Source organism: Guyanagaster necrorhizus, assembly GCF_019112545.1.
Source record: "Guyanagaster necrorhizus MCA 3950 unplaced genomic scaffold BT62scaffold_11, whole genome shotgun sequence".
Taxonomy (NCBI): domain Eukaryota; kingdom Fungi; phylum Basidiomycota; class Agaricomycetes; order Agaricales; family Physalacriaceae; genus Guyanagaster; species Guyanagaster necrorhizus.
In genome coordinates this window covers 825,085-847,069 of record NW_025064890.1, presented here as the reverse complement: position 1 = coordinate 847,069, position 21,985 = coordinate 825,085, and the positions used below count along the sequence as shown (strand labels likewise).

General features: G+C 46.5%; 7 protein-coding genes across 7 annotated transcripts; 5 read left to right on the top strand and 2 right to left on the bottom strand.

Moving 5' to 3' along the window:
• Positions 1-98: 98 nt before the first annotated feature.
• Positions 99-1,623, bottom strand: BT62DRAFT_91241 (uncharacterized protein). Its single transcript, XM_043183859.1, has 5 exons — positions 1,571-1,623; positions 1,313-1,518; positions 978-1,256; positions 813-925; positions 99-757 (listed from the first exon to the last, which is right to left on the bottom strand). Exons 1-5 carry the CDS (start codon positions 1,590-1,592, stop codon positions 202-204), a joined length of 1,176 nt encoding a protein of 391 aa, XP_043040363.1. The 5' UTR covers positions 1,593-1,623; the 3' UTR covers positions 99-201.
• Positions 1,624-4,964: 3,341 nt separating this feature from the next.
• On the top strand, positions 4,965-5,632 carry BT62DRAFT_1020138 (uncharacterized protein; the record flags this gene model as incomplete). The annotated part of the gene is made up of 1 exon (XM_043178260.1): positions 4,965-5,632. A coding segment is annotated over one exon (668 nt), but the record flags the coding sequence as incomplete, so codon positions are not given.
• A 1,063-nt stretch (positions 5,633-6,695) lies between these two features.
• On the top strand, positions 6,696-8,454 carry BT62DRAFT_967653 (nucleotide-binding domain-containing protein). The gene is made up of 6 exons (XM_043188875.1): positions 6,696-6,769; positions 6,823-6,981; positions 7,037-7,155; positions 7,211-7,265; positions 7,314-7,456; positions 7,507-8,454. The coding sequence occupies exons 2-6, from the start codon at positions 6,942-6,944 to the stop codon at positions 8,248-8,250; spliced, it is 1,101 nt and encodes a 366-aa protein (XP_043040361.1). The 5' UTR covers positions 6,696-6,769; positions 6,823-6,941; the 3' UTR covers positions 8,251-8,454.
• Positions 8,455-8,711: 257 nt separating this feature from the next.
• Positions 8,712-9,692, bottom strand: BT62DRAFT_931435 (uncharacterized protein). Its single transcript, XM_043186125.1, has 6 exons — positions 9,534-9,692; positions 9,433-9,473; positions 9,371-9,384; positions 9,260-9,315; positions 9,079-9,203; positions 8,712-9,026 (listed from the first exon to the last, which is right to left on the bottom strand). Exons 1-6 carry the CDS (start codon positions 9,663-9,665, stop codon positions 8,816-8,818), a joined length of 579 nt encoding a protein of 192 aa, XP_043040360.1. The 5' UTR covers positions 9,666-9,692; the 3' UTR covers positions 8,712-8,815.
• A 1,286-nt stretch (positions 9,693-10,978) lies between these two features.
• On the top strand, positions 10,979-12,805 carry BT62DRAFT_893479 (Pkinase-domain-containing protein; the record flags this gene model as incomplete). Its single annotated transcript, XM_043183145.1, has 7 exons — positions 10,979-11,175; positions 11,244-11,416; positions 11,464-11,618; positions 11,673-11,902; positions 11,952-12,149; positions 12,213-12,341; positions 12,391-12,805. 7 exons carry the CDS (start codon positions 10,979-10,981, stop codon positions 12,803-12,805), a joined length of 1,497 nt encoding a protein of 498 aa, XP_043040359.1.
• Positions 12,806-15,201: 2,396 nt separating this feature from the next.
• On the top strand, positions 15,202-15,662 carry BT62DRAFT_919424 (uncharacterized protein; the record flags this gene model as incomplete). Its single annotated transcript, XM_043184157.1, has 2 exons — positions 15,202-15,416; positions 15,464-15,662. The coding sequence occupies 2 exons, from the start codon at positions 15,202-15,204 to the stop codon at positions 15,660-15,662; spliced, it is 414 nt and encodes a 137-aa protein (XP_043040358.1).
• A 178-nt stretch (positions 15,663-15,840) lies between these two features.
• BT62DRAFT_90992 (uncharacterized protein) lies at positions 15,841-16,703 on the top strand. The gene is made up of 3 exons (XM_043183771.1): positions 15,841-16,211; positions 16,282-16,571; positions 16,636-16,703. The coding sequence occupies exons 1-2, from the start codon at positions 16,047-16,049 to the stop codon at positions 16,519-16,521; spliced, it is 405 nt and encodes a 134-aa protein (XP_043040357.1). The 5' UTR covers positions 15,841-16,046; the 3' UTR covers positions 16,522-16,571; positions 16,636-16,703.
• The last annotated feature ends 5,282 nt before the right edge of the window (positions 16,704-21,985 follow it).

Below are 21,985 nucleotides of genomic sequence, written 5' to 3'. Positions count from 1 at the left end.
AGATCTGGAAGTGGGCGGTGATGGCGGTGAGAATTGCATGCCATTTATCACAATAAGGATGGACGCGACAGATGTCGGACGATGCCGAATTATCCGACTTGGCCTCGGCAAAAAACAAACCCGTGCCGTTGCCTTGGAAGGTGTATTTGTTCGTCTGAACGTCCTCTTCAAAACGAAGAGGTATAGTATTTTCCACGTATATTACAAGGTTTTACTTGACGCGTCCAAAACATTGGCATCATCGTTTTCTATATCCTTTCCGTCGGCCTTTGGCTGCATTGCCAGATGCTTTTTGGACACTCGTTTCGCTCTGGCAAAGATGCCTACATCCTTGTCTCGAATGAAATTGATGGTGATCATGGGCCAAGATGGGTGAGATGGAAGAGTGTCATAAAATTCGGGTGCGAGGGCGCGAAGAGCCGGAAGACGCGTCCAAGCAACGGAAGGAAAGTCGTGATGCTCGTTGTGGTATCCGACATTATATGCGAAGATGTTGAGCCATCCATAGTAGCTATATGTCTCCTGTGGGAGCCCATCCCAAAGGTAATGTTCAGCAATGAAATGCCCCGCGAGCGGATGTAAACTTCCGGCAAAGAAACTGCTATAGATGAGGTATAGGTAGGGGAGGATACCGAAACGCATTATGAAGAAATAGTTGAACATCAGCTGAACGCCGAAGTTAAAGAAATGCCAACGAGTGAGAGTCTGTGATCTAATGAAGGTAGGACGGAGGGCGTAGAACAATATTTGGAAGGTCCTTTCGAAGCGCTGTGAGTTAATTATATGTAATAAGAGATGGATTGTGAACATACGCAAAGAAAACTTTGCCAAGGACATTGTTCAGGCAAAGTAATTCTAGTCTCGACGGCAAGTCGGTGTCAACACCATCTTCTCCCAGGTACCTGTGGTGTTCCATGTGGTATTTCTGCGCATCACAATGAGATATATATATTGTTTCACGAGTCAAACGCACCCACTTTGAACATCGCCGAATAGGGTATCCCAATAGGCAAATTGGCGAAAGTGGACAGTAGCTTGTTAGCAGCAATGCCGCGAAAAGCAAGGTTATGACATATTTCGTGGATAGCAAGAAAAAGGTTGTGATTGGCGGTCCCTCCCACGATATATGCCAAAGCAATGAAGCGCCATGAGAGGGGATGGGTATTATGAAGATATATTGCAATAGCCAGTTGAAGAGTCACGACAAAGAAGACAACGTATTTCGTAACTGGGGTGTGTCCCATTAATTTTGTGACCTATACAGTAAAGATCAAACGTGACGCTGGATACGAAGGATGGGCGTTATGCATACCTCTGGATGTGCTTTCATTATAGCAGTCCGCCGCGACTTGTGAGGCTCCTCTGTCATGAGCCAAAGGAAATCATTGGGATTAGGTGGTGGTCCTGGGTATGATTTGCCATCATCTTGCGCAGTAGGTCTCACCACAACAGTTCGACGCGGTGAACGTGCATTTTTAGGCTCTTTCGTGGTCTCTGCACCACCGTAAAGGCTATAATCTGTTTGCGGTAAAGTTAATGGATGCCCTTCCTGCAATAGAAAGATCCTTACCAACTTTGCTTTCCACCGTCATGGACGTCGGGAAAAGAAATGGTTCGATGAAGGACTCCGGCATCGGACCGGATACGGAACAGCGCATATTTCCATTTTTGGAAGTTCGACACGCACGTTTCTCCAGGCCTTACGTAAATTCGACGTCCTGTCTTCAAGTTCGCCCACGACAGAGTGGGCACTGAGATTTTTCTTCAAACGGCACTACTAAGATGGACCCGTTGTTTGACAATCTAGCTCTCAACTGTGGAGAGACACTCGTGCTTCCCATGAATGTAATACGGCGAAACAATGCCGCGCAAAAGCTGCGCTTCGAGGGTATAATGAAACGGGGATATCTCTGCTGCTTACTGGGAAATACGTTCGGGTCGGCTCCATTTATTTTGACGACTAACGGTGTCTGCAAATGGAATACGCAGCCCTCATTCCCCACGTCTTCCTAGATCCCCGCGGGTTCGAAAGTCCAGCATACTTCCACCTCGGTGCCAGTTGGGGGTTATATTCAGATGCCTTGGATCTGTCACCAAATCTGCGTTCGCTGCGCAACGCAATTGACTCGGGGCTCCACTCTTACGGCACATTGTATACCATTTTGAAGAGGTGCCCTCTGACCGTTAGCCTCTGTCAAATCAATGCGAAGTAGTTTTTCGGGGCAGTAGTCAGTACCATGATGTGGAGAGACACGGGACCATCACGTCGTTAGTCCTCCCGTCTCATTAATCTTGGATGGTATCAAGATATGACCAATGGAAGTTGACTGTCCGTGTAAACAGGACCTCACCATTATGATGTGAACCGGAAAAGTTTCCGAGAACCCAGTGAGGTGATAGATGATACATATGCTATCAGTAAGCACCCTGTGTTCATTACCCATCTGAATACTCAAGGTCGAGGCGTGCAGGTACCGAAGAAACAAGTCACCCTTCACTAGGGACCGCCACTCGCCATGACCATTCCGAACAGAACTTTCTACCACAAGTAGGTAAGTACATAGACGGACCCGATAGCGGCTTTTTGCATGCTGAAAATCGCGTTCTGACAGGACCCTGAATCAGGTCATCGACGTGAAGAGGTGAGAGCCTTCGATACTTGGATATCTACACACCGCATCGCATGAGTGGCTTGTAACTTGACTCCCCTCAACGAGGACATATTTGTAGTCATGAGACATGGGCCAACCCCACGGTCCCATGTCGCAGAAAACAATAATAAGCTATATCAAGGTTTAGGCAGATTCAGAGACCGCGGACTACTGTCTGTCCCTGAGCGCTTTATTGCTCGTGGTCCCCTCTAATTTTACCAGTACTGTAGAACCTACTCAGAAGATCATTTCGCGTGCTCTATCCATGGGAATGATTTAGTATGCATTTTTTCTCTTCTGTACAGCTGTGATATCAGACTGTTATTGTTCGCCCTCGCCGCATGTCTTCAAGAACGTGGAATTATGATCCAGCCGGACCTGTTTTCATTGTTGCCCCTCGATAACGGTCCGTTACAATGAGACGTTAACTATAAGTATACCTATCCCTGAATGGGTGATGATTCCAAGCGGGAATGAACCCCGTGTAGATTGGGCTGGAAGGTGACATAAAAATGCACGTTAAAGATTCATTCCCCAGAGGAAATATCATGGTCTGAACGCCATCGAAGTCCGTCGATCCGCTTCACCTTCACCTACTTCGTGTTAACGCCCAGATAATGCAAAGTCGGATGTTGATTTAACGCTGTTAACCATGAAAGCTAGGTAACAAAAATTTGCACTCACTCTCCTTAATCGCAGACTCTACGAAGGAGTGTCTGGGATCCAGTTCATCTGAGAGAGTGGAAAATCGATGGTCCGTGATGTGAAGCGAGCTGCTTTCCTCGTTGGTATCTGCTCCGATTAACGCGACTGTGACGAACTTGTTCCCGCGACTGACAATGCCTATACTGGGGAGGCCAACAACATAGTGGGGAACCATCAGCAAGCACACGCGTTCCCTGCTAGCTTGTGTATCCGATATATCTCATGGAACGGCCGGTAAGCAGAGCCGTTTCAGCAAGAAATTTAGAGCTTTCAGAAGATACGTCGCGTCTTTGATTCCGGTGGCAACACCTGTTCTCCCGTTATCCAGTAATGTATTCTTAGAAGGTTCACATGACGGCTCACTCTCGACATACATTCAGTGAAAATAAGTCTCATAGTATATGAGATATATCCACCGCTGATCGTCTGTAGTGAAATTTGTTTCCGACAGGTACTGCTAAGATTCTACGCGTTCGGTGTTCGTGGACATCCTCTACGATGGCCGGAATCTTGGCAGAGCCGAAACGCGAGAGATGATGTCTTGTACTACAGTGCTCAACAAAATCGCCTGTGCTGCTACTTACTTGCCACCATCATGATCTTAGCGTCGACCATGTATTTTCCCAGACGACCGAGTCGCCATTAACCCGTCGGCCATTACAAACACCTTATCAGCAAAGGATCGATGGTAACTTTGAGGCGCGTGCTTGCGCGAAGAGGGGAGGGAATGATGTTCGTTCCCGTGTCAGTTACGGGCTCAGATAAGCAACCCTTTCTCGGTGAAAGCGCAATGTTCCTCGGCTGTGGTGAAGAGACACATCAAAGATGTGATCGTACAATTTAGATGCGATCACTACTGTGCAAAAAATTGTCGTCTCTTCATATCTAGTGTATGTTTTCGGTTCTTCATTCCTGTGCATTCACAGGCTAGTTTGAGGGCCAGTCGACGTTGACATCATTTACGGGTTGACGTTGCACAGCCACGAGCAACCTTGATCGATGATCGTCATCATCGGGCCGAGCCGCAATACTTCCGTCAAAAAACTCTCAAGAGTAACACAACCGAGACGTCGATACAAAGTTTCATTATACTTATATGAACAGCGTGAAGATCGATAAATTTGACATAAGTTATTTCCTCCAAAATATACCAAGTAACCATACGATTATCATTCGGCGTAGCGGCGCAGCCGCGTAGGTAATAGGAATGGCTCAGGTGAGGGTAAATTTTTGATCCTTGTCGGTGTGCTGGGAACTGATTCGCACTGTCCTGTCAAATTTGTACACCTGAAGTGCCTGAGTCCACTCGGAGCTCGTTGCATCGCAGCTGCTCTAGATCTGACCCGGTTACTTCCTGGCACCCCAAGTTCCTGGCCTGTTTTTCGCATCGATGTGTGGAGAAATATTTTGGGCACAACTCAGATTTTATCGATTCATCTTTATTGGGCTCTCCTGCCGTCGAGAGGTCGCGTGCCATGGGCATGGTACACGTTATAAAGGGCGGCGTTGTATGAAGAAATGCTTCACTGACCCATCTTCTGCTGCGTCCTCGAGAAAGGTGGCCGCTTTCATGTTTCGATGCCTTTTCATTTCTGACCGTAGCGCTTCAGATGTCCAACACGTCCCTGCCAGTTGCCGAATACATCGACCGATACCCGTATGATCCCGAGTGCCACTGGGATGCAGAGGATCTTATCATGTCACATCTTTCGTTACCCGTCCTTCAAATTCATTGGTGCGCTTCTAACAAGGAGGAGACAGAAGAGGACGTACGGCCGACAAACCACTGGATGATTTTCCTTCAGACAGGACCTAACTCGTCCGTTCGACTCAACATACGCTCGGGAGAGTCGTCGCAATATCCCGGCCTCTTGGAAGTCTGTTCGACGAGATATGCGTTCACCCAAAACTGCTGCTTCAGGGTCTCGGCCGCGACGGTTCCCGGCCTCACCGTGGAACATGTCTTCAGCCTTATCATTAGGAATGGACGTGATCGTTACAAATTCACGGACAATCACGAAGGGTGCAGACATTGGGTCAATGTAATTGCTAGCGATCTAAGCGGCGCTAGCTGGGTGGAATCAGAGGTGGCCCAGAGAGTCTCACAGGCTGTCGTCTTTTACTTCCCGCCTGCCCACCGTGTTCATGGCGCCCAAGCGCCGGTATATAGGCCTTTAGAAGTGGGCACTTTTTTCTGGTATGCCCTTTGTTCCTGTTTTGACTTTGGAAAGGAGATCCTGATCCTTGGTGCAGATCCGAACCGAATGAAACCTTAACGGAAGTAGAGACATTAGACAACCTTTAAATACCTAACTAATTGCGCTCATACTCATTTTTCTATAACATTTCCCGTTGTGAGTGGAGCCTGGGAGTTGGTTTTAATAACGAGAAGTTCTTGTACTACAAATGGTACATGAGCCGTGTATTACCACGATTATATGAATACTTTGTACCACGAGAAACACATCGGAGTAGAGAAGAATGTTGAAACGGCTTGAATAGTGCTCGCAAACTGTCGAAGCGCCTCTAAGCAGTGCATGAAGTAGAGCCTACTTCGAGGTTCGCAGTTACTGATATTGGACTAGCTTAAGAAGTTAGCCCACGCACGCCGACGCTCCTCTTAGATATACAATATAATAAATAAAGAAGGCTACGTGTGCCATGATCATCAGAAAGCTCAACACCTTCTAATGGGGTAGAACAACGACCGGAACTACTCACGGGTGGATCAACTCTGTCAGAAAGTATACGCGGAGAGACTTCTTGAAATACAATATGTTGACCGCTCGGATAATGAAGTCACAGAGGACAACACAGAGAGAGAGACGTGCTGCAGACAAAGGCGACTGCACTACTGCAGATTTTTCTTCGTGGGTAAAATGCAGCCCATAGATGCGATGCACGGAATGCATGAGCATACCAGATTGTACGTAGAAGGGCAAGCTAAAAATCAATATCAACGATGACGATCGTGGCACCAGGAAATCACGATAGGTATCGTCTCAGTCTCAAAAGAAACTTGGAAATGAACATCAAAGAAAGCCGGGAATTGGGTAAGACAGCTTCCAACGTTTTCACCGATGGATATTTTCTTCTCAAGCGCTACCTACCATTTCTAATTTTGGAGAAGGAAGAGGATGATAAAAAGTTTCCACGAGGTGTTGGCAGATTAGTACAAGCTCTGACTAAGCTTCCAATTCGGCTTCATCTGTCAAGCACAAACTTAAATAAGGGTGGATTGCAAAGAACTGAACCAGTGGCTGGAGCAATGGCGGCAGATAGCGGCAGGCTGTCCAGGCAAAAGAATTGGTCATCTGATCGGTCCGGAGAGCGGCCAACCAGCAAGGGCGGTAGGCCACGGCACACCAGCCGAAGCCAAGTACTAGATAACTCGGACGGAGCTCCGCGTAAAGGTCAACACAATTTACAACGCACTGTATGTTTGATAATTGTTGAGATATTGCAGATCTTTGCAGATAACGTATCGCCGAAGATATAACGGTAATGATATGCGTATTTAATTCTTGGCGCAATCCAGTCTGAACGATAAGTATCGATTCTTCCGACATTACTCTCGAGCTGAGAATGGTCGAGACTGCTCATGAAATCGTCGTTATCGGAGCAGGTATGTCCATGCCCATCTTCTTGATGTCCATATTGATGAGAATTGCGACTGTCAGGAGTTGTAGGTCTGACTGCCGCCCTGAAGATTCAAGAGAAGGGAGGGTATCATGTCACTGTCATAGCGGAAACTTTACCTACCGATCCGAAGACGAGCAGATATACAAGTCACTGGGCGGTGAGCCAACCCAGTTTCCCAGATTACAAACAGTTCATATACAGGAACGTTCTAGGGAGCTCAGCACGCCACCGCTGCCGATTCCCCTGGTGTGCATCCGAACCAGCTAGGTACGTCCCGCTGACTGGATGTCATTGGACCTGCTTATGCAGTGATAGAAATGGACAAAGAGACGTTCCGCATAATGTGGGACCTATCAGCCCCTGGGAATGATGCAGAAGGGTGCTTCATGCGACTGCAGATGCTATCATACTCCGGACACCAACGTAAGAAACCGTCGGTGTGGGAGTTCATGCCCGACGTAAGTCATATATCGTTGTTCTGTCTAACAGTGTGACGCAATCTGTGTAGTTCAAATATCTGACCGAAGAAGAGCTTGTTCCCACTATGGTCGACGGATCATCTTTCACTACAGTGACCATTGACGTTCCCATTTACCTTAACTATCTCTTGTCGCGTTTCCTCAGCAGGGGAGGCGCCGTCGTCAAGGGCCAAGTTCAGCACGTTAAGCAGGTCATCGAGGGTGGGGTCGGGGCGTTCACCGGTGCAAAGAATTGCCCGAAACCAGTAGCAGTCGTGGTATGTGCGGGGCTCGGAGCTCGCTTCCTCGGCGGTGTCGAAGACAAGGACGTGTACCCCATACGTGGACAAACCGTCATTGTACGGGCGCCCTGGGTGAAGGAAATGCCATGCTTTCGCCTACCTGACGGTTCCTCCTCATACGTGATCCCCCGTCGAAGCGGGGATGTAATCATTGGGGGTACGACCTTGGTGGATGATTGGTACCCCACGGCGCGCTCGAAGACGAAGCGGGAGATAATGGAGCGAGTGATCAAATTGTACCCGAATATTGCGCCGCCCGAAGTTCGCGCGGTGAAAGAGCCAACCGTCGCGGATCTCGAAGCCATCGTGATTGAGGACGGATGCGGACTTAGACCGGGAAGGAAGGGAGGTGTTCGACTCGAAGTCGATTCTTCGGGCAGTGTACCACTGGTGTTCAATTATGGCCATGGCGGATACGGGTACCAGTCATCTTGGGGAACGGCTAGCGCGGCTTTGAGCTTGCTAGAAGGTGTATTGGCAGGGAAAGCATGATTAGAATTACTCGATGGGTAGTCCAGGAAGTTGGGAGACTTGTAACATGATAAATTATTTGATTGCACCAGGAGGCACCGACGGTCACGATCTTTTACCTAGCGGCAGTCCCGCAGGCGGGACTGAAGGCGGACCAGGACGGTAGCAGAAACTTCCGCTGGTAAAATGTGACGCACACTCTACGGTGCTTTACCATGCACCTACTACGGCAGTGATACTGATGCTGACGTGAAATTGTGACTTCGGTTCTTTGACAAATAACTTGGTTCTATAGCGAAAAGTGAGCAAATTTTGATGACGGAAAGTTTTGAGATTTAGGCCTGAGGAACCATCAGAACAAGGTCGGATTAATCAGCAACCTTGACGCTTTCTTCGGCGACGATCGTCACCTTGTGCTCGCATGAGGCCATGCGAGCAGTGAATTGAGAAGTAGAATATGAACTGCGCAAAATTTTACAAGGAGCTCAGTCATACAAGAACTATATTGCTTTTCTTGATCTTCTTCTTAAACAGTGAAAGGACGACGAAGAAGTGCTTGATCATCGATGTCGCCGAACATAAAGAATTAAGACGCGTGGGTCTTTCCGATCCACCATTTCACAGGGCGTGTTTCGCCATCAACAATCTTGTAATCTGCGCGCCCGACAAACTGCCTGTTCGACAGCAAGAGTGGCATCCAGTGCTTGTCAGTCTGCCACATATGTTCCAAGGGGATATCAGGCAGATCTGCAGTGGATCCAGGAAATCTAAACCACTGCGGCCTCATCTCATCAGTTCTACCACGAGTGTCAATCACGGAAGGAACTTGGGCATACAGAAAACACGAACTCGACAATGTCCCCGGAAAAATCGGCTGCGCGATATATATCAATGTAAAAGGCAGATTCTAAACCTTCTAGCGTGAAGAAAAGAACGGCAAAATGCTGAAGAGGTGCTTGGATACCGGCTTCTTCCTGAGCCATGAATGGGTGGTGAACGGAGGGGACAAATAAAGTACGTATATACATACCTCCAGTTCTCGTAAGGCGGCATCAGCACTAGTCTCTCCATGTTCTACCTTTCCACCTGGTATATGAGTAGAGTCACTTGGATCTACTTCTTTATAAAGGTGGAGCCATACCAAAGCCATTGTACCTAACGCACAAAATGAGATACGAACACTAGAGGAGCTGAAACACGTACATGCCCTTAGCAAATCCTCTCTTTTTATGCCCCAAGAGAATCTAGGCAGGTGTTTACTTTATGATTCGGAACGAAACACTGACTAGTTGAATGATCGGCACCTTTTCGCCTTGGACAATGAAAGCGTTGGTATAATGGCGTATTTTATCAAAAATTTCCCAGCGCGACGCGTCACCACCAGATACGTGCTCTTCGTATTCGCCTTGGAGTCCTGGAGGCAGAGTTGATGACATTATTGTCGATGAAAGAGAAACTCGCCGAGCGTGAGAAATTAAAAAGAGCGGTTTAGCTCTTTTAGTTGCTCGTATTAGGTTCGGAAGCTATAGGGCTGGACTCACTGCACAGCCACTAACAGCTCCTCGTAATTTCTTCCACCGTTGCTCGTCCACTCGTTCCTTTTGCTATGGTTTCTTCGCCTATGGGAGGGCAGAAGAGGCGAAACTCAGACTACTCTGATAGGGAACCTCCTAGGAAACGGCGGGAACCCTCATCACCTGAAGAAGGCGAACTAGACGACTCGTCGACGCCACCTACATCCGCGGCACCAATACCACCCTCTGAGGTCCCTCAGGGAAAAATTCGAGTCCCTTTTCCATTCAAGAAAAAGCCCGTCTCTCAGATAGTACCGTCGACGTCTATCCTCATGGGAGAAGCTAAGCCTTCATCATCTTCAGGATACGAAAGGTCTACGGAAAGTGGGAAAAAGATCCGAGAAAATGGGAGTGGTAGCGAGAGTCACTCGAAGAGTAGAATGGATCATTGGGAACCTGGCATGGGGACCAGTCACCGCGATTACTCTCGCCAACCACGACCCAATCGGTATCCGTCCGACTACCCTACGGGACATCCACGGTCACCTCTATCACCAAGCTTGTCCCATCGTGGAGACCGTCTCATTGATAGGCTGGATATGTCAGCGGAACCCAGCTATGGTTCGCGTCGAAGAGACGACAGAGACTGGGACAGACCCTTGCACGACAGACGTGGGGATTACTATGATAGGAGGGATCATGACTCTGGTCGGGACCGAAGCTATTATGGGGATCGAGACGACCGTCATTATTCGCGCGATCGGAGAAGCAACCGACTCTACCGTCCTGACGACGACTACCGTAAAGGTGGTAGCAATCGAGATTGGCCTCGACGCGACGACGCTTCAGACTCGGGTGTTAGAGAAGATGGTTGGGGTCATGGAAATGAGCGCCGTAAAATGGACCGCTATATGCCATTGTCGCCAGCATCCTCGTCTAAGGGTTCCAGACCGTACCTCGATTACGAGGACGATGCTCGAACACCCGCTGGTCGGCCACCGGTCATTAAATCCCCTGCATATCGGCCTCGATCTCCCACTGAACCTTCACGCGAAGACCGTCCTTTGCGACCCTTAGATGGTCCGCCTCCACCTCCCGCAATGTCTCCTCCCCCGCCTCCACCTCCAGACGAACGCTTGATCAAAGATCGAGACCATCTCTCGCCACATCCTGGCAGCTACTATGTTCCACTCAAACGACCACCTGCACCCAACGAAGGCCATGTACCTCCGTCTATGTCTTTGCCTCATAAGCCTGTGGACGGCGAATCCCCAAGAAAATCCGTGGAGTCGCCGAAAAAGCCTGTTCGGAAAGTAATTGCTCCGCGCCGGTCAAGAAAGGAAGAAGAATTGGCTTACGGGCGTGTATTTCAAGGGTGTGGGCTGCAAAGTGATTATGATGTCACTACAAAGCTCGGTGAAGGTACCTTCGGGTGTGTGAATTTCTCACAAAGGTTTCGTTTTCTTCTGTCTGAAGCGTGTCTATTTCTGTGTATTCTAGTGAAGTCCACAAGGCCGTCCAAAAATCGACCGGCAACCTCGTGGCGTTGAAGCGGATCCTCATGCACAACGAGAAAGAGGGAATGCCAGTCACGGCCCTTCGGGAAATCAAGATCCTGAAAGCCCTGAAACACCCATGTATTATCGAAATCCTGGATATGTTTGTGGTTCGCAGTAAGTCTCTTTGATATTTTTAATGGCCCGTATCAATGATATTCTAGGCAACGAGAACGAGCCTCTCACTGTGTACATGGTGTTCCCTTATATGGACCATGATCTAGCTGGTCTTCTGGATAACGAGCGAGTCAAGCTACAACCCAGTCAAATTAAATTATATATGAAGCAGCTATTAGAAGGCACAGAGTACATGCACCGTGTACGTCACTTTTTCCGTACCAGCTACATTCTGTCTCTCACACATTTATTCTAGAACAATATTCTGCATCGTGATATGAAGGCCGCGAACTTGCTTATTTCCAATACAGGATCCTTACGAATAGCTGACTTTGGTCTCGCCCGGGCTTATGATTCCAAACCTGCAGATCATCGGGGTAGGGAGCGGAAGTATACCAATTGTGTTGTGACACGATGGTACCGACCTCCTGAACTGCTCTTAGGCGCGAGACAGTATGGCGGCGAAGTAGATATCTGGGGCATTGGGTCCGTCGTCCTCTCGAACTGGTTACTTTTGATTTCATGATGTTTTCAGGTGTGTTCTTGGAGAGATGTTCAACCGCCGCCCCATATTACCTGGGACGTCCGACATTGATCAGCTGGAAAAGATATGGCAACTCTGTGGAACTCCCACCCAGCATTCTTGGCCAAATTATGACACACTTCCAGGATGCGAAGGACTTCCTCGTTTCACACAGACTCTTCCTCGGACAATCAAGATGAAATTTGTCAGGTTGGTTGCCTTCTCATAACCCATCCAGTTGCTTACCAATGTCGTGTCTTCGCCTCCCATTAGTGTGGAGCCTGAGACAGTCGACCTTCTCGATAAGCTTCTGACGTGTAATCCGAAGGAACGCATTACAGCAGCTCAGGCGCTGGATCACGAATACTTTTGGACCGATCCATTGCCTGCGGATCCAAAAACGTTGGTCTCTGTATAGCAAGGTCTGATCATGGCTAACATTTTTATCTAGTCTGCCTACATACGAAGCTTCCCATGAATTCGATAGACGTGGACAGCGCGCGCCTGTTCACCGGCCGGTTGTGCAGCCTCTGCCTCCTGCTCCTAGACCGCCTTATTACGGAAACGGACCGCCTCCTGGACGATACGGTGGCCCCCCTCCTGGAGCACCACCATTCGGTTCCTACCCGCACAACCCGCCTGGTGGCCCACCTTCTCAATATCCTCCTAATGCTGGACCGCCTCGAGGAGGATATGCCGGCGGAAGTCGTGGTGTTAATAATTTCAGAGGCTCGAGGCCCCATAACAGTAGGCCTTTCCATCCACGAGGTGGTCCTCCTGGAGGGAATCGCGGTGGTGGTCCGCAGCCTCCGCGGAATTGGAGGAATGGGCCTAGTAGTGGTCTTTCGCTTAATTATCCTCCTTAGAGCATTTGATGACATGATATTGACGGGGAAATGGTTCTGATGAGGTTAAATTTCTTTGTTTCTGTACTACACGGTACTATAACTCACGGGCATTTTTTATCTTACATATACACCAACATCTTTGTAATAACCCGCATTACATTGGCATTTTACGACACGCAAATACATCACGTTTCGACTGAAATGTGCAGGGGGTTTTGTTGCGGAGGGACACGTTGCCAAGTCTTGAACGAATGTACAAAAAGGGGGAGTACAGACAGATCGTCAAATTTCGGTTTTCGCCCTCCTTTATACAAATGCCAACGGTGAAAAGTGATAAAAGTAACTTGATAGACGAGGGGTCAGGCCGGTCAGGCAATGAAGCACGCAAAGATGCTTTTCTTTTCTTCTTGTGTATACAGGCTCGGTCTAGGTGGCAGTGCAATCCTGATAACTTAGGGAACGGGCAGGCGATTTCGAAGCTTCTTACCACTGACCACCATGGAACATTTCTTATCCACGCGATGCATCCTTGATGCCTCTGAGCACACCCTGCACGCTGCCATTCTGGCCCCCTCCGATGACCCCAGGGGACTGTTTATACTCCTACCGTCGTCATCATCGACCCGGATCCGCTGTGGCTCTGCCCCACCAGCAGCAGCTTACCCCAGCACTGAGTCCCTTACCTCCAGCGCCTAGACAGCGACGCCCTTATAATCCTTAACCCGCAGAATCGGTAGTGGGCTCTGCCGCTTGCTTGCCTTACTTTTATATTAGGCATATCGCATCAATGCTTAGGTCCATGTATCGGAACTTTCTACCCCAACACACAGGACTCGGATATGCTGCACCCTGCCATGATCCACCACTTCATCATTCTTTACTACTTGCACCCAATGACAAACAGTCCAACTGAATGGGGTTGATAAGTACAATGTAATGGCCAACAGACTGAGCTTGCTCTCTGCTGTTCTTCTTGTTTGTGAAGGTCGCGTAGTCTTTGAAGCATCGCTACCGCAGACCTCTAGTACAGCGTCTCCAATCTGACCTTCTGAAAGAGCGCCTCGGGGTCTGTTATCCTATACTGCTTCATCAGCTCCTTCTCGAATGCTTCCAGTATCTTGAGGTGTTGTTTGTCATCGAGAATATAGCCAGCCTCTGGCTGAGGCAATTCATTTCTGACATCCTGAGATTTAGTCGAGAGAATAAGCACGCCTAGATAGTGTTGGAAATCCAGGGTGTTGCACAGGGTAGACTCCAGGCTGGTAAGACCAGATGGTATGAACTTGTTATTCTACAGCTCCTACAGAGCTTGTATTTATACTCTCCAGGCTTATGTCTAGAATTTACTACAACTTTCTCTTTCTCTCGAGCTTACTCATCAACTCTCAGCACGATGCCGGATTGCCCTTTCTAGAACTTTCCAGCAAAATCCCAACAGATAGGATCAGAATTACCTTGGACTGGGAATCAACCAGGCTGTCCTTGTGGCAGGAACTTTATAGCCCTAAAGACAACAGTGTTCATAGGGATGAAACAAAAAGAAAAACAGAGAAAGCACATACAATATTAGCTTGGTTAACATCAGGAAAAGATACATGATGGTGGTGGATTAATCTGTTGTGACTATGTGTTGTTAGTCTCAGTCAGGGTTTTCAATAAAAGGCTTGGAACTTGGGGTATTCAAGAAGAAGGAACAGCCTCAGACCCCACAATAACTAGTTGCATGGACACCAATGAATTTCTGGTACTTAATGGAGGAGTTCAGCACAGCTGCTGCATGCATGAAATGCCTGACATCAGTGACCAGAAATTGAAGCCATTTTCATGCAATATCTCTTGGACTTTTCACAGAGTCACTTGTGGATTTTTCTGCGGCAGGTCAATCAAGAAAAGGATTCACTTGTATTAATCTTAGAATTGCATTCTGCCTCTATTTCTTCACTAGACGTTCGTTGTCGCTGGAAATTGGCACAAGGACAAGCAGGATTGTCTGTCTACCATCCAGTCATTGTCGTTCTGTTTGCCACATCATTCTTAGGTGTTGTAGTTATTCTTTGTCATTAAATGTTACGTGTACTTATACTCCCCAAATTAGAGCTATGTACCACTGTAGTAGCTCGGGTTTTTTGCAATTGACCAGCCTCACCTGTCACACTTTGTATTCCCATAACCCAGGTTTGAACCCTAGTAGGTCCTTGAAAAAAAAGGACCTGAGTTTTTTTTAAAAAAACCTCAGCACTTTAATAGGGATTATTTTATCGAAAAAGTGTAATCTGCAACATGGCGTATTTTAATTTTCTGCGCATGCCTACTGACCATGTTTAGATCTAACAGCATTCATCTAGTTCTACAAACAGGAACGGCCCGCTTCCTCCATGACTTTTTTCGCACGATATTTTCACCTAACGACCGCCATGACCGAGATTGCTATTGAAGACGAGCGTGACTCTAAACAACCGCCAGAATCCAAATCTGAGGAGGATGCCGATGAGAATCCGCCGCCGCCAACCCAGTCCTCCCGACTTAAACGCATTGCCTTCCTCATTTTTGTCGGATTCTTCTTCTGGCTGGCCTACGCTGCACGCCAGCGACACTTGGCGAGGCAGAAAAAGATCGTGTATGCTACCAGGTGTGCCCAGGTCTGTGCTCAAGTTGTTCTCTTGCTGATTTGTACAGGTATTCGAACGAGTTCAAGTTCAGGCCGGCCGCGAGTCCTATCATCACGGAGACGCTGAAGGGCGGCGGGACGAGGCTTAGGGGAGCGAATCCCACTGCTACTTCGAGGACCACTCCGACACCGACACCGGAGAAGAAGAGGAGAAGGAGAAGGTCGAAGAGGAATGCGCAGGCCATGGCGAAGGCTGCGAACAAGTAGCCTTGGAGAGCGTACGTGGACTCTTCTTTCCCGCTCGTTGTAATCTGCTCACCTTCTCTCTTTGCAGGTCTGTTCGGTGGTTAATACCATCTTGTCATTTTGCAAACCTTCAAATAATATGGATTTGCCGTCAGCTATATATTCTACGTTCGCGCGCCGACCAATTCCTCGCGACGTTTGTCGTGCTCCATCAACTACCAAACCGAATCAAACAGCAGCTATGCCTTTGAGATCATTGCCCAAGACGAAACACTCTACTTCGAGTTCTAGCTCTCCGCAGTACTCGATTACGTGTCCTGAGTAAGTAGCTGCGTCAGGCAGCAATTCACCTCTTCATGGCATCCGCAACTATGTTGGTTGCGACGAAAGGCGGTAGAAACAAAGATGGGGGCGTCTTCCCTGTCGTTCGCCCCGTTATTCTCAGAAAGCGGGCTGGCGCAGGATCAGGGATATGATGAATTTGTCGCCGTGACTGAACACCTGGACAGGACCTCGGAAGGAAAGCCAGGCAACTGTGTTTTTTTTCGGAGATTTGGGCTATCTTTCCTGGTATGTCAAGCAGATCCGATTCATGTTTTCTTTCCCGAGTGCAACTGAACAAACTTCCCCATTCCTTTAGGATGTGTTTTTTTTGCTTTCCTCAGCCCGCAATATTCACCTACAATACATCGGCACCGGTTTCATTGCTCATTCGACTTGCGAGCTCCAACACCCCCGAAAGACCACTTGGGTCGTCACGCGTACAGGCTTTTGTCCCACCACAACTGATTTCCTGTCTAGACCGCTATACGAAGAAACGGGCGCAAGAGGTATCTTCAGTTTGAATATACTATCTTTGCGTTCGGATGGGCTGGTCTGAAGTGTGTTTTCCTTCTCCTGGGGCTGGATTAATGGGAGAAACATCTTGAGGTCAGCATCCATTATTAACAGGCTTGCTGGTGCATGGCGGGATGATATGAACATTCAGGCACAGATGTAACTTGGGCATATTGAGGTTAGAGTTGCCTAGGTGGTATATAATTTATGATACTACCAATGCTACCAGGCTTGTCCAGAATTTGGATGAGGTCAAATTCAGGTCTGCTGCCAGTCCTACTGTCTCTGAGACATTGAAAGGTGGCAGGACAAGGTTTAGAGGGACAAATCCCATGGTGAATGTGGGGGGCTACACTGACACTGAAACAATAATGTGATAACTGTCTGTTACATGCATGCCACCAGACCTGCATCACACAAATGCTCTGTCAGTCATAGGAAACCACCAGAGCCTGATTAACTACCAATTCCCTTTATTTGAATTACTTCCAACATTTCACATCTATATTTCACAATTTAATTTCCAACCTGAAGTTGGTAGTGAATAATTAAATTCAGGGTCCATTGGAACCCACCTTGGACCCTGACTCAGCAGTAGGTACCAGTATATAAAAACCTGTATAATCATTATAGATACTCAGTTCAAATATCAACTTGGATAGCCATTTACACTTTGTGCTCACTTCAGTTCCTCTCTGCCAAATTCTGCTCTGAAGAACATTCCTCTTCACTTTCCCAATGGAACTCCACTCTGTCAATCTAAATCCTTGGGCCTTGACTCAAGAGTAACATTGCCAATAGCTTTGTTGATGCCCATGCACTCTGCCAGTCTCTGCCCATGCACTCAAGCTCAATCATTTGGCACACTCCTAACAGTATATTCAAACTCAAACTCTTTGAGTCAAAAAATTTCTATATTATGTCCATCACATTCACCCAACCCACAGAAGCTGATTCCAAACAAATCCAGTCTATTCATTCCAACATGTTTTCCATGGAAGACATTCTGGCCTCTGTCTCAAAGAAACAACCAGGCCTCTTTGGATCAGCCTTTGGTGGAGAACAACTCTCCTGTAGGAAAACCTACATCCACTCTAGCTTCACTGCCCATCAACCCAACTCCAATGACTCCCCTAACTCTTTTGACACCATCAGCATCCCAACCAACAGAGTCTGACAGGCCAGCATAATTTATAGTGCTCAAAGTGACTCTCTTACAGATCTCTTATCCTTGAGCAACATAAATGGGAATTTAGACAGCCCAGACTTGGAGGGTGGAGATGAAGACACATCTACTCATACTCTCACTTATCATGGACCAGATGGTAATCCATCAAACCTCTTCTCAGGTGGATCTGGTGGACTAGGAGGATTAGGAGGATCAGATGATTCTAATGGCTCTAGTGGCTCTGATGGCCCTGGAGAGAGCAACAACCCAAACCAGCAGAACATGTTACAAGAATTTATAAACCTGCTATAGAGAGTCTCTACTTCTCTCAATAATCTCAAGCCAGCCACTATTCATATCAAGGTCAAGGAACTGGAATCTTTTGATGGCTTGGATTCTCACAAACTGAAGGCCTTCATTATCTCCCTTCAGTTGAACTTCAATGATAGACCTACTGCATTTACAGCAGATACCAGCAAAGTCAACTACACTATCTTCTTTCTGTCTGGCACTATGCTCAACTAGTTTGAACCAGACATTCTTAACTTCAACCTGTAGAATCTACTGGCCTGGCAATTTTCCTACATGGCCTTCTTAGATGAGCTTTGTAGTAATTTTGGCTCTTTTGATGCTATTGGAGATGCCAAAGATGCATGATGGAGACTGGATCATAAAGTATATGATCCAATTCAATCAGTATGCCTTGCAAATTGGGTATAGGGATAACTTCTTCTGTCATGCCTTCTACCATAGTCTCTGTACTTGCATCAAAGATGATATGGCTCACCATGGAAAGCCTAACAACCTTTACAACATGTGCTTCCTTGCTTAAGAACTTAATGCTCATTACTGAATCTGAAAGACTGAAATTGCCTGTGAAAACTGAGACAATAAGGCCTCCAACTCATCCTCTAACCCTAAATCTAAGGGATCTAACTCTTGTTTCTCAGACTCTGGCTTCACATCAAAAACCACCACTTCTAAGCTCTATACTGATAAGCTAGACAGAGACAGCCATCTTACTCAGGAAGAAAAAGACCACTAGCACTAGAACAACCTCTGCATGTTCTGTGGAGCCAAGCACAAGACTGAGAATTGCAACAAATGAAAGGCAGTAGCCTCTGCCAAGTGTTAGATCCAAGTTGCATGTGACTATAGACATGTGATAAACTGACATCACCTTGCACTTCAGGTGAATTGTCAGAGTTCACTGAGTGTGAATGGTAGCTGTTGTGTGTCAAGACCTTGTAGTTGGCTCAAGAAGAAGTGGTGTGATAATAAATCTTAGCTTGAAGCTGGAGTTTCCAGTGAGAACAAGCTGTCTTAAATACTGTACATGTTGTATCTAAATATACTACTACTTATTATGTGTTGTCAAGTTTCTGGTGCTCATTGTCCTTGAGCATTGCTACTATGCATAAAAGGGTGATTGTGTATTGTCAAGTGTTGCTATCGCATTGCAAGACAATGGCCAACTTGGCTAGTTATGATGACTAAGCCTTGTCTCACAGTCTTAAGTGCTTGTGTTAGCACTCTGACTAAGCATAAATAGGAGTTAATCTGAGAAAAATGAATAGAGTAATAGAAAAATCATAACATTACCCCCTCCTTAAGACCATTGTCCTAATGGCTTAATTTAGAGATAGTTCATAGTCATGTATAGTGTCTATGGCATTCATCAGCTTCTCATTTATCCACTGGTCTGACTTGGGTCCATACCCCTTCCAGCTCACCAGATAATTGATGATTATCATTGTACTACCCTCTTTTGCTCTGATTTTCCAGATTTTGTGGTTTAAGACTTGGTCGACTTTGTAGTGTTCTTCATCATTGATAAGATTTGGTGGCAGAGGAGGTGGTTGTTTTTGGTTGGGGAATGCTGAAGCAATGTATGGTGTCAGCAAGATTTCATTGAAGACATCATGTATTTTCCATGCAGATGGAAGATGTAGTTTATAGGTGCTGATCCCTACTTTGGAGATGATCATGAAGAGGCTAGTGCATTTGTCAGCTAATTTGCATTTTGGATGCAGTAGGTGAAGGTTGATTGTATCCAACCAGACCTTGTCATAGGGTTCATAGGTATGTGCTGCATAATGGTGTTTGTCATAGTGTTTTTTCATTGTGGTGGCAGCTTTTTTGAGGGTGACTTTGATTTCAGTATGGATTTTTTCCATGGTTGTGGCAAAGTCTGTAGAGGTGGGGGTTGTAGTTCAGTGTCATTCTGTCTGAATGATATTAGAGTATCATCTATGATTGATGAAGAAGGGAGTTTTTTCCATGGCAGAGTGTATATGGTTATTATGTTGGAAGGCTGTGAGAGCAAGCCATTTGACCCAGTTGTCTTATCAATAATTAATAAAGAGGCAGAGATATTTCTCTACTTCTTGATTGGTATGTTCTGTTTGCCTGTCAGTCTGAGGATGGTAGGCAGTGGAAGCATTGCATCTAATGCTCAAGAGGTGATAAAGGTTGTCAAGGAATTTGGAAATAAATTGTGATCCTCTGTCTGAGATGACCACTTGTGGTATGCCATATTTGGCATAGATCTCATCATATAGGATTTTTGCCCATTCTTTGAAAGTTAATTCTGTCAAACAGGTGATCAGGATGATCATCTTTGAGAACTGGTTGATGATAATGATAATTGCATTGTAGTCATTGCAATCTGGCAGTCCAGTGATCATGTTGATAGCTATATGGGTCTATGGAGATGATGGGATTTCATTTGGATGGAGTGGTGCCACCCAAGATTTCATGGATGATTTTCCTCATTGGCAGATTTTGCATGCTTTGGCCATCAGTACTCCTGTAGCACCAACTTCTTGGTTTTAGTGATGCTGAGGTGTCCTGCAGTTGCATGGTTATGGCAGGTGATGATAATTTTACCACAGAGTCCTTGGTCCTGAGGGATATAAATTCACCTATCATATCAAATGAGTCCTCCTTCCTTGGTCATATCTTGTTCATGGTTGAGTGAGAGAGCTATCTGTTGGTCCCATTTATGACTGTCATGTGTTGCACTTTTAATCTGCTCATGGATCTCTTCTTCTATTGGCATCAATATGGCCCTGAAGTGTTCAGACCACAGCAGTGTTACTCCTTTGTTATCATTTCCCCCTTGATCATGGTCCATCTGACAACTGAGAAGGTTGGCCTTTTTATTCACTGTTCCTGCCTTGTAGTGGAGCATATACTGATACTAGCTTAATTCAGTAACCCATCTGGCTTGTTATCGGTTTAGCTTCTGTGGTTGTCAGAAGTATTGAAGGTTTTGATAGTCTGTTCAGATTTCAAAAACCTTCATGGCTCCAATCAGATAGTGTCACCACTCCTCCAGAGCAAGCATAATGGCAAGCAGTTCCTTGTCATAGATCTCATAGTTTCACTCAGTGATAGTGAGTGCCTTAGAGAGGAATGCAACTGGCCACCATTTTCCATCCTGCTCCTGAGAGAGTACAGCTCTGATGACTCTTTCACTAGAGTTGGCCTCAACCTGGAATTTCCCTTCTTGTGTTGAGATGGCAAGAACTATGTCTTCAGCCAACTATTGTTTGAGGTTATAGAACACTGCTTGTTGGGAGGGACTCCAGGTCTAAGGGGCATTGTTGGTTAGTTGCATCATTGGCTTGATGATTCTGCTGTAGTTCTGGATAAAACAATGGTAAAAGTTTGTAAATCTGAGGAATGACTGTAATTCTTTTTTCTTAGCTGGTTTCAGCCATTCTGTTACTCTGGCCATCTTGACAGGGTCCATCTGAATGCTTCCTTTGCTAATGATGACTCCAAGGTACTCAGTTTTGAGTACCTTGAACTTGCATTTCTCTGCTTTGAGGAACAGCTTGTGCTTCCTCATGAGTGCTAGCACTTGTCATACCAGTTTTTAGTGCTCCTCCTTGGTCTTCAACATGATGAGAATGTCATCCAGATAGATGGTGACTTTTCTGGTGGCAATGAGATCTTTGAATATGTCATTCATCATCCACTGGAAGGTTGCAGAGGAATTAGTAAGCCCAAAGAACATTACTGTAGGCTCAAATAGCCCTCAGTTAGTCCTGAATGCCACCTTTTATTTGTCACCCTCCTTGATTCTGACATTGTTATATCCCCATCAGACATCAAGTTTGGTGTAATATGTTGCACCTTGGAGTTTGTCTATTAATTCTGAGATTAATGACAAAGAGTACTAGTTCTTGATGGTCAGCTCATTAAGTTTTCAGTAGTCCTAGACAGAACAGAGTTTACTGTCTTTCTTCTTAACAAAGAAGAATGGTGATGCTATAGGTGATTTTGAGGGTTGAATTCTTCTGCTTGACAGGTTCTCATCAAGAAACCTGTT